This window comes from Adiantum capillus-veneris, chromosome 8, assembly GCF_014529385.1.
Source record: "Adiantum capillus-veneris isolate H3 chromosome 8, ASM1452938v2, whole genome shotgun sequence".
Lineage (NCBI taxonomy): Eukaryota > Viridiplantae > Streptophyta > Polypodiopsida > Polypodiales > Pteridaceae > Adiantum > Adiantum capillus-veneris.
In genome coordinates this window covers 120,660,302-120,670,178 of record NC_140938.1, presented here as the reverse complement: position 1 = coordinate 120,670,178, position 9,877 = coordinate 120,660,302, and the positions used below count along the sequence as shown (strand labels likewise).

Below are 9,877 nucleotides of genomic sequence, written 5' to 3'. Positions count from 1 at the left end.
GCCTCCAAACATTGATCGACCTGGAGCGATTTTTATGTATGATAAGAAAACAACCAGGACTTCAACTTATAATGAGAATGTGGGAATTTACAAACATCAGAGCGAGGGAATAGTCTCCTACTTTCCTTGCAAAGAACCATACCCAAACGAGTTAAGCAAAGATAAGGTTCTTTACTTATTCTCTTATGAAATTGATATGGGACAGGATATCGTTTTTGTTGATAGGTACGAACGAGAATACCAACGTATTCTCCCAGAGGAGGTAGAAAAGGCAACAGCTCTAGGAGCATCAACATATGCCCCTGATGAAGTGCCAAGATCCACCTACACCCCTAGCAAGTCAACAAATCCCTTTCCAAAGGAGTATGACGCGACCTCACATTCTACCTGACAACAGATACTCAACAACCAACCAGCAACCCAGCCATCATTGCAGGCATGGCTTCGACAGAGTGCAACATTAGAACAAGACCGAAACCGAGATGGTTATCAAACCGCACGAGGGCTAAGGGATTTACAAGAACCACCACTCTCTTCACGGTATCAAGGAGAGAGTAAGCCAAAGACTCAATGGTCAACAGAGCCTGAAAGACCACCCATAGAACGAGTTCGAAGAGATGAACCCTCTCTTGCAAGAACTGTTAGAAATTATGGCTTAGGAGCACCATTGGTGAGGAACCAGCTTACTACAGAAGACCAGAGGAGGTATATCGACTAGGACGTGGAGATCCAATGATGAGATTTGTAGACCATCGTAGAATTAGACCTTCTCAAGTGCAAAAATGGGTAAACAAGAAATACACAGGAAACAGGGATCCGAGAGATCATGTAGCAGCCTTTGTGCGTGTAATTAGAGCGGAAGAGGTGTTAGACTGCCCAACCCAATTTACAGGGTTTGGACTAACCCTAGAGGATGACGCTGCTACTTGGTTTGACTCTATGGAGCGTAGAGACTTTGAGTCTATGGAGGAGGTGTTTGACGAGTTTATCAAGGAATTCTCACAAAGGGGGATAGCTCATAATACAGTCTCACAAATCCATAAATTCAAACAAAAAGAAGGGGAATCTGTGACAAAGGCAGCTCTACACTAAAAAGATATGCGAAGTTCTCATGTGGAAGAACCGCCAACTCAGTCCAGACTTATGTTTATATTTATCCAAGGACTAAGGAATGCAGATCTCCAGAAGGACTTACATATAAAGAGGAGCACGACGTTAAATGAGTTAACTAAGGAGGCTCTTTACCTTGTAGACAATTGTGCGGTCTACAAAGAGGGTGAGTTCAAGTATCTTGACGACGATTCACCCTTACAACAAAGTGGAATCAAGTCTTCTAAGACAACACCAAAAGGAGAAGTAGCTGTAAACCAAGAGCAGCTTGTAGAGGAAGTGCTAAAAAAGATTAACTTGTACGCCAAACCCCATGCTAAACAGCCCAAGTGGTGTGCTATTGAACTAAAATGGACAAACCATGGGACGGAGGAATGTTATTATAACAAGGGATATGTGAGAGAGAGACCTTATGCTCCCCAAGCTCAGGTAGCGTCTCCTCAAGTTCCACCGATGCCTAGGTATCAAGGAGGCAACCTACCAGGACCTGTAGGTGTAGAAAGACCACAACCAGTGTTGGGGCAAAAACCACCCCTACCAGGATTACGACCAGTTGGCATAAGATACACACCAACAGTAACCGAATCAGAAGAGAAGGCTTTGGTGCCTATGCATGCATATTATGAAGATCCCAATGGATATGCTGCAAATCCTATCTATTATCCGCCGGAAGAACCCTCAACACCAGAACCATGGAGCATGATGGGAGGTGCAGGACCACCAACAGCTGCACAGGCAGCAGGGGAAGAAAGATATAGCTTGAATGAACGAACATTGTTGTTCATAGCCAACGGAGGCATGGGCAGGCAGAGACATGCATACCAACAAAGAGGAGCTCAAGGAGCACTTCAACAGCCTAAAGGATCCTGCTACAAGTGTGGTGGAGACCATTGGCTAAGAGACTGTCCTCATGATGAAATCATTAGAGTCAACGCATATTGCACCGAGTGTGGAGTTACTCATTTGATTCTTGATTGCCCTAAGAACCCGAGCAAAGGAGCAAAAACTACCTTGAACATGCTGGAAGCAATGCCTTCCAGTGGAGGGTCAGAAAACGAGACAATCATACCTATTCAGGGAGTGACACGAGCCCAAGCTGAAAGAATGACGAACGAACCCATAATTGAAGAGCCGAAAACCGATGCCCCAAGTTCAGAAACAAAAAATCAGAGAAGCACTTGGAAAGCTAGAAAGGCGTGTATGAAAGCCAGGAAAGAACGAGAGCAAACGGCTCTATCCGAGGAGTTAAAACACACAAAAGATAGATTAGAACGGTTAGAGGATCTAGCTAGCCTAAGCTCACACACTGCGGCAACCATAGCACCCAAGAAAATAGCAGAACCCAAAAGTGCAGGATCAGGAGGATCAGTACTGGCAGACAAGGTAAATGAGCAATTAGATGCACTTCTAAAAGCTTACGAAGCCATACTCAAAAAGAACCAAACCCAAGAGCAAAGATGGATGACTTATCCATATGCTGAAATAGAAAAACAGAGGTTGGAAATGTGTAGAAAGATGATTGAAACAGCTCAATCTTTGATAGAAAACCCGCTTGGTAAACCTGCAAATTGGCATGAAGTACCAGCTCCAACCCCTATCAAACCAACTTTAGAGGAACAAGTAGAAACAAAGGAAAGACTCACGAATGCCTCTGAGTCTAGGGGAGAACCTATCATAGTGCCAAACACAACAGATGAGGCAAGTGACGAGTTCCAACCTAAAACATTGGTAGAAATGGGTAAGGATTGTAACGGTCTAGATGATCTGTGGAAGTAAATCCGTGAGGCCAACGAAGCTAACAGGGTGAGTTACCACAGGAACAGCACGAGAAAAGAGAAAAATGAGATCTTACCTCCTATTGAAGAATTTGAGGCAAGATCGCAAATGAACTTTGATATGCATTCATCACAAGGGGGAGACCAGGGATCAATTAGTTCGGGGCACAGCCAACCAGACTTGCTAAAAACTCTATCCTCTTACCTAGGAGAGTTTGAAGACAAGTCTAAGGTGAGAACAATCCCATCTCAAAGACTTTCTTCTAACAGAGTGATGGATTCACAAGGGTTGATTGAGTTATTGTCCACCCCGGTGGCATGCACAATCACATTAGCCGAACTCCCAAGGTTATGACCAAACATATGGACCACAGTAGGCAAATGCCTAGAAAAATTTGGAGTGAGAGACCCCACCTCGAAGCTTCAGGAAGGGATCAAAGAATTCGACAGGCCTCAACTGAGCACTAGTCTAGTACCATTAAACAAGGCTGGAGAGTATTGCAAGGGAGAAGATGGAAACACCACGCTACCAGTAGAATTCCAAGGAGTAGTTTCCAAAGCTATTCTTGACAGTGAAGCAGGAGTTGTTATCGCCACCAAGGAAATCTGGAAAAAATGGGGAAAACCAGTTTTGAGAGCTACCAGAATGAAATTGCAATTGGCATATTGGTTCATGGACAAGACTCTAGGAATTTTAGAAAAAGTGATTGTCACCTTGTGTGGAATCGAGCATACATTTGTAATAGTCGATTTCGACAAAAAGAACAATTACGAGATCATCTTGGTAAGACCATTCATGAGACAATTGAAGATGGTCCAGGATTGGGGTTACGACCACATATACCTCAGACATAGCAAGACTACAACCAAAATACACCTAAAAGACCATAGTTACAAGGATGTGAACTAGACACCAGTGGAAGAGTTTGATTCAGCTACATTGGCAAGATCGAAACTCCCAGCATGGTTAGGGCAACAAAAAGAGCTATGGATGTGTGGAGCTTCACATTGTGGGAGCTTAAAAAGAGAGGAATGCATCTTAGAAAGAGCGATTGAGAACAAGGATTATATTCCGAAACCTTTTCCTGAAGATGCCTTGGAACCTTTGGAATGGGAGCACATACTAGCAACATTGGATGTCTATACCATTACATATAGTTCAACAACAAAATTTTGCGATAAGGATGGCTATGATGTGCTACCCTATTACATGGTAAGCATTATACCAGGAGGAGATGAGATGGTAGAACCACCAGAACGAGAAGAGTTTTATAACTCCTCTGAGCATCTGGAGGCAAATAACGATGCAGATAATGAGTGTTCAAAAAACTCAAGTGAGCGTGGGGAAAAAATAGAGAATATCCAGTTCTATGATTTTGCCAATCGGCATCCTAGATGCCAGAAACGCTATAGGAGAAAACGAGCAGAAAACAAAGCGAGAGAGAACCTGACACCCAGGATAAAAGATAAAACTCACTATCTAATGCTTGTAAAAGCAGAGGATTGTGTAAAAGATCAAATATCAGGAAGATTCTCAAAAATTCAAAGGGAAAGAACACGAGAGAAAATAAAACAAGTGCGAAAAGCTAAAACAGAAACAAAATCACAAAAAACTCAGAAATCAAAAAAAGAAACAACAAAAGACCCAAAGTGGACCAAACTGGAGCGTAAATAGAAATACCAAGAACTAAAACGTGTTGAGATGTCGAGCTCTACATCTTGAGCTGGCATCCACTACGGGTCTTGGCCGCTTACGGCATTTACTCACTGGCGCGTTAGGTGACCGACACGGAGGATCTCTGCCAGTGATTCTACAGCTGGACTACACTTATAGTGCCAGCCTAGTACGCTTCTAGTGTGTTCACACTTAGTGACCGCATGTACATATGTGCTACTTTTCAGCTTTAGCACTTAGTCATTTTGTACTCTCTTTTCTGTGAGAAGAAGAAGAAGCTTTCCATCTCTGTGTGCTTTGTGCTTGTCTTGTGTATCTCTCTTGCATCCTCATTCTTTACAAAACGGTCTTTACGAGAGGTATGGACTACTGAGGGAGATAGTGATGGTAAGGAGTCAAAAAAAGGAAACATGAATGTATCGTCACACTATCGGAAATTTACCATCCAGGACAAAAAAATCATAATGACACCACAAGTCAGTGGAGGAACAAACCAGGAATCTTACGATGGGCCAGAAAATCCAAAAAGGATAGACCTCGCTGAACCAGGTGAGAAGCCTCAATCGGTCTATATAGCAACAGATTTAGAGCCTGAAGAAGAAGAACGGCTAACACAACTTCTCAAGAAGTATAAAGATGTGTTTGCATGGTCCTACAAAGACCTCAAAGGAGTTGATCCATCGATATGCCAACATACAATTCCTTTGAAATCAAATGCCAAACCTAGCAAACAGAGTCCTTATACATATAATGACACATTTGCTAAACGAATCAAAGAGGAGATTGACAAGATGATGGATGTTGAATTCATCTATGAAATCTAACATACAGATTGGGTGTCACCCATTGTGGTAGTCCCCAAAAAGAACGGAAAACTGTGAGTGTGTGTAAACCTCAAAAAGGTAAATGCAGCCACCATAAGGGATAATTATCCCTTGTCATTCACAGAACATGTACTTGAGAGGGTGGCCGGGAAACGGGCTTAGTCCTTTCTAGATGGGTTTTCAGGGTATAACCAATTGGCAATCGCTTCGGTATTTCTTTTTGTATTAATCTGCAACTCAAAGTACAAGCGAGTGGGAGGGTCTCACTCTCAGACTCTATGTCCAGATGCTCTCCAGAGTGGGAGCCCTACCCACTTATTTATTCATTACAAGGGATGCCAAAAGCAGAGCCCCAAAAGCTGCCCTTTAAAAGCATTCTCAAAATAAAGCAATTTTTTTAACTCTCATAAGCTTCATAAAATAAAGTTGTTTTTCCCAAAAGCTCTCCGAGCAATTGCGTAGGCTTTTTTGCTTTTTTCCCCTACGCAAAAAGATTGCAATTCCGTACGGCAGTGCCACGTCAGCAATCCGTACATCTATCCGCGTTTTTCGAGGGATCCGTACGCTGTTGCCATGTCAGCTCTAATCAGGGAATTTTCCGGGAATATTTTCCGAGGAGAGGGTGTGTGTGTATCTGGCTGCCACGTCACTAGTTCGTGACATGAGGCTTGAGCAACGTCGCGGGCGGTGACGAACCTTGAGGCTTGAGGTTGAGACTTGAGTCTTGAGAGCTTGAAGGCTCGAGGGAGGGATGAGGCATTATATAGGAAAGCCACAACCCCCCCCCCCCCCCCCCCCCCAAAAAAAAAAAAAGTTCAAACACGCTGCCATGAACGACTCTTTTTTTTATAAAACGGTCATAAATTTCCAAATGCCGTTTCGGACAGGCTGCCGTTCCAACGTTTCGATTGACGTTTTGGCGGTTTCGGTTACACAAATGAGCGGAATGAAGTTTCGTGTCTGTTCATGTTTCGAGTGCATGGCTCGGGTGGGAATGCGTCCGGGAACAGGAAGGACCTATCAATCGGACGATGGGACTTCTTCAAATGCCGTTCAGGACAGTCTGCTATTCCGGCGTTCCGATTGACGTTCTGGCAGGCCGTTCCTGTTACACAAATGGGCCGAATGCCGTTCCGTGTCTGTTCCTGTTTCAGGTGCCTAGCTCGGGTGGAACGCGTTCCGGGAACAGCAAGGGCCTGTTCCAACCGTTCCTTGTTACTCTACCCTAGGTCCCTTGTGTGGTGTGAGAATTCAGTGGCCTGGACTTGGAGCCAATCAAGGACTATGTGCACGGTCCACTTTGTAGGATCCCTGCTGCACAACGAGAAGGAGAAGCCTACCGCTATGTCCAGAGCCTCAGCGCCTCGAGCAAGCCTCCTCTAGGTCGGGAGAAGAATCACCTAGGAAACGTGTGAAACTGTAGTTGAAAAATCCCCATCGTCTGTGAATGTAAAAGCTGGTTAAACTCCGAGGGCTACTGCAAAAGGAGAAGTCTTAACTAGAAGAGGTGGCCTCAAATGGGGTTGTCCCTCCCGAGCCATGCGGCTTGTAGAGAAAGCATCACCCAAAGATCGCCTCGCTACAGATACGTGTCCAGACCCTTGCGTCTGAGGAGTGTGGGATGGGTTGGGAGATGAGGCTGAGGGCTCCACAGGGGGGAGAGGAGGAGCGGGAGGTGGGGGTGAAGGTGGAGGCGTCTGAGGGTGGCGGAGGGGGAGGCGGTGGAGGTGGCAAAGCTTAGGTGGAGGGAGCCTTCTCAGGGGGTCCTGTTGAAGGGGTCAAAACGGTTCCTTGTCAGAACCCAATGCTACCTTGTAACAACGCAATGCTACTGAGCTGCAGGGGGTTGGCCACCAAGGGGAGCTCGTCCATGTCGACGGCGCCCAAGCACCTGCTGCCAACCGTCAGCTGTCTGATTGATGGCATCTATCGAGGTACCTACCTGTGTGTCCTGAGTAGTTGTTTGTTGGGCATGCTTAGCCTTGGGAGGTTGTGCATGCGCTGTGGGTCAGGTTCTTCTGCGAGGACAAGCCTTTGCTAAGTGGCCCATTTGTCTGCAAATGAAGCACTGATTCGGGAGACCGAGATACTCCACACTTTGTCTGCAATATCACCTTCGGGAGGGAGTGTGTATCTCCAACAAGAACCCGCACAGTAGGTAGACCTGCAACCTTGGCCACAACTGAAGCTGTAGTGCACGGTGACTCCAGAATTGTCCCGAACATGGAACCAATCTTGGGGAGAAGAGGGAGGTACTCTCGTCTCAGGCCTCGGAAGCAGATTGAGATAGGCAAGTTGGCCTCCTCCTCAAGCACATCTGTAGTAGGGTCGAAACCATGACGCAATCGTTTGAAGTAAGCTCGAGGTGCTCGGATACCTAGCGGGCTCATCGATATCACCTTGGTCGTCATCTCTGGAGACTCGAACTCTATCTGGTAATACCCTCTCTCAAGGATCTAGACATCGGTGATCTTGCCCACATTAAAGAGGAGTCGGGCTTGAAGTAAGTCCCGAACCTCACCTCGACTGGGTCGAGTGCCAATAATCTTGTAGATAATCGAGGAGGCCTGCAAGCGTTCCACCTTGGCCATCAAGCTCGCTTGCTCGTCTGGCGAAAGTGCAAGTCGAAGGGTCAGCTCCGCGGGGTCAGGTGGGGGGCAGAGGCGACCATTCTGTGTCTGCTACTGAAAAAGAGCAGAGGGCGGGCGAGGATGTCGAAGAAGAGGATGTCGAAGAAGGGCCGGGGCTCGCTCTTAGCCGATAATGTTGATTTTAGTCTGACGATTGTAGCCTTTTATAATTTAGTCTTTCACTTTAGTTCATTTTATTTTTGTACGTAGACACTGGATTAGATCCCACAAGGATTGTATCAGTTTGGTCATTTTTGCTTTTTGAAGACGTATAACATTTCTCTCTCTCTCTCGTATAACATTTCTCTCTCTCTCTCTCTCTCTCTCTCTCTCTCTCTCGGAGTTTTCACATTTAAAGTAGTTGAGATGACAGATAAATGGGTTTGTCAGGTGGAAGGAAAAGAAGCTATCGATGTTGCTGTTGCTGAAGAGTTTAGGAATTTGACAGCTGACATTATTGCAAACACAGCTTTTGGGAGCAGTTTTGCAGAAGGCAAGTTAGTGTTTGAGTTGCAGCACAAGCAACAAGAACTGTTTTCAAAGTTGAATGCGGCTGGCTCTTTACATTCCGGGCTCGCGGTGAGATGATCATCCTTGTCTTTCCTCTATTAAAATTATATTTGAAGTAAATGAGTTCTTACAAGTGCATCTTAGTTTTGAGTGAAGAAAGATGCAAAAGATTTAGACTTTCTTTTTTGCTGCTGGGCATGAGACGACGGCTACGCTCTTAACGTTTATGTTTTTGCTACTGGCAACCCATCCGGAGTGGCAAGAGCGACTTCGGGAGGAGAAATGGTTGAAAAAGTCATTTATCTAAACACACTTTGCTTTCAGGCTTCTCTTGATAGGAAACCTCATGCTTTTGATCCTTTTCGATGCTTCTACATGCCTATGGTGAGCTTGCAACCTCTCGACCAACCTTGCTGTTGAGCATTGTGCCAAAGGGTTAGAGCTACTTATGCTTTGAAAGAAATTTTACTACTTCCCACTCTTCTTTTGTTTCTTTTTTTGGGTGGGGAGGATAGTTATCATGCTGAGAAGCTCTGTTCCCCTAGCTTAGTGATGCAATGGTTAATTGCTTTTGCAAGATAATAGAACACCTTAGGCCTCAGAGTTTCTGATTTGAAGAGTAAAGAGAGAAATGAGAAAAAAAAGTAGGTTGATTTTGTAGAAAATAACACGTTTGGGCAAATTGAGCATTTTTTACTTAATGTATATTGAGTGCAAGATTGGCTAGATAGATCTTTGAGGTCTCTTGCGGTTGTTTGTACAAAGTAAAAAATTCTTGTCGATTGTAGGGGCCTTGTTGTGCATTGTGTGCGAGCCACGAAGGTTGCAAGCACACAATTCTAGTGCAAATAAGTTCAACAAGTGTGAATGGTGTGTGACTTGCCTCCTTGGGTGGCCATTGATGAGGGAAACCGGTGTTGCAGTGAAGGAGGAGCTTGCCCGAGTTGCTTGACCGTCTTGCCATCGCCGTACCGCCGCCAACTCTCGATCGCACACTCTCTCTCTCTCTCTCTCTCTCTCTCTCTCTCTCTCTCAAGCACACACTCATACATCAAGAGGATAAGGGGGGAGGCAAAGGAGAGCAATAGCAATTTTCATTAGTATCTTTGAAAGTAGTTATAATGGCTTTTATGTAGACTCAGTTGGTCAAAACACTAAATCTTTATCCGCGAAAGTTTGTGGTGCGCCTCTTATCGACAACCACCCAAGCAATGATCATATACATATAGAATCGACAAGCTCGGTCCATGACTAAAAATACTAAAAATAATATGAACGACGTTATAGGTTAGCATGTGCTCCTTCTTAATGTAGATATTGTCCTCGAAATCTATTAACGCAAACTGGAGTGGA

General features: G+C 44.9%; 1 protein-coding gene across 1 annotated transcript; it reads left to right on the top strand.

Moving 5' to 3' along the window:
• The first annotated feature begins 8,372 nt into the window (after positions 1-8,372).
• On the top strand, positions 8,373-9,336 carry LOC147452861 (cytochrome P450 CYP72A616-like). Its single transcript, XM_086519031.1, has 2 exons — positions 8,373-8,593; positions 8,849-9,336. Exons 1-2 carry the CDS (start codon positions 8,381-8,383, stop codon positions 8,942-8,944), a joined length of 309 nt encoding a protein of 102 aa, XP_086375157.1. The 5' UTR covers positions 8,373-8,380; the 3' UTR covers positions 8,945-9,336.
• Positions 9,337-9,877: the final 541 nt, after the last annotated feature.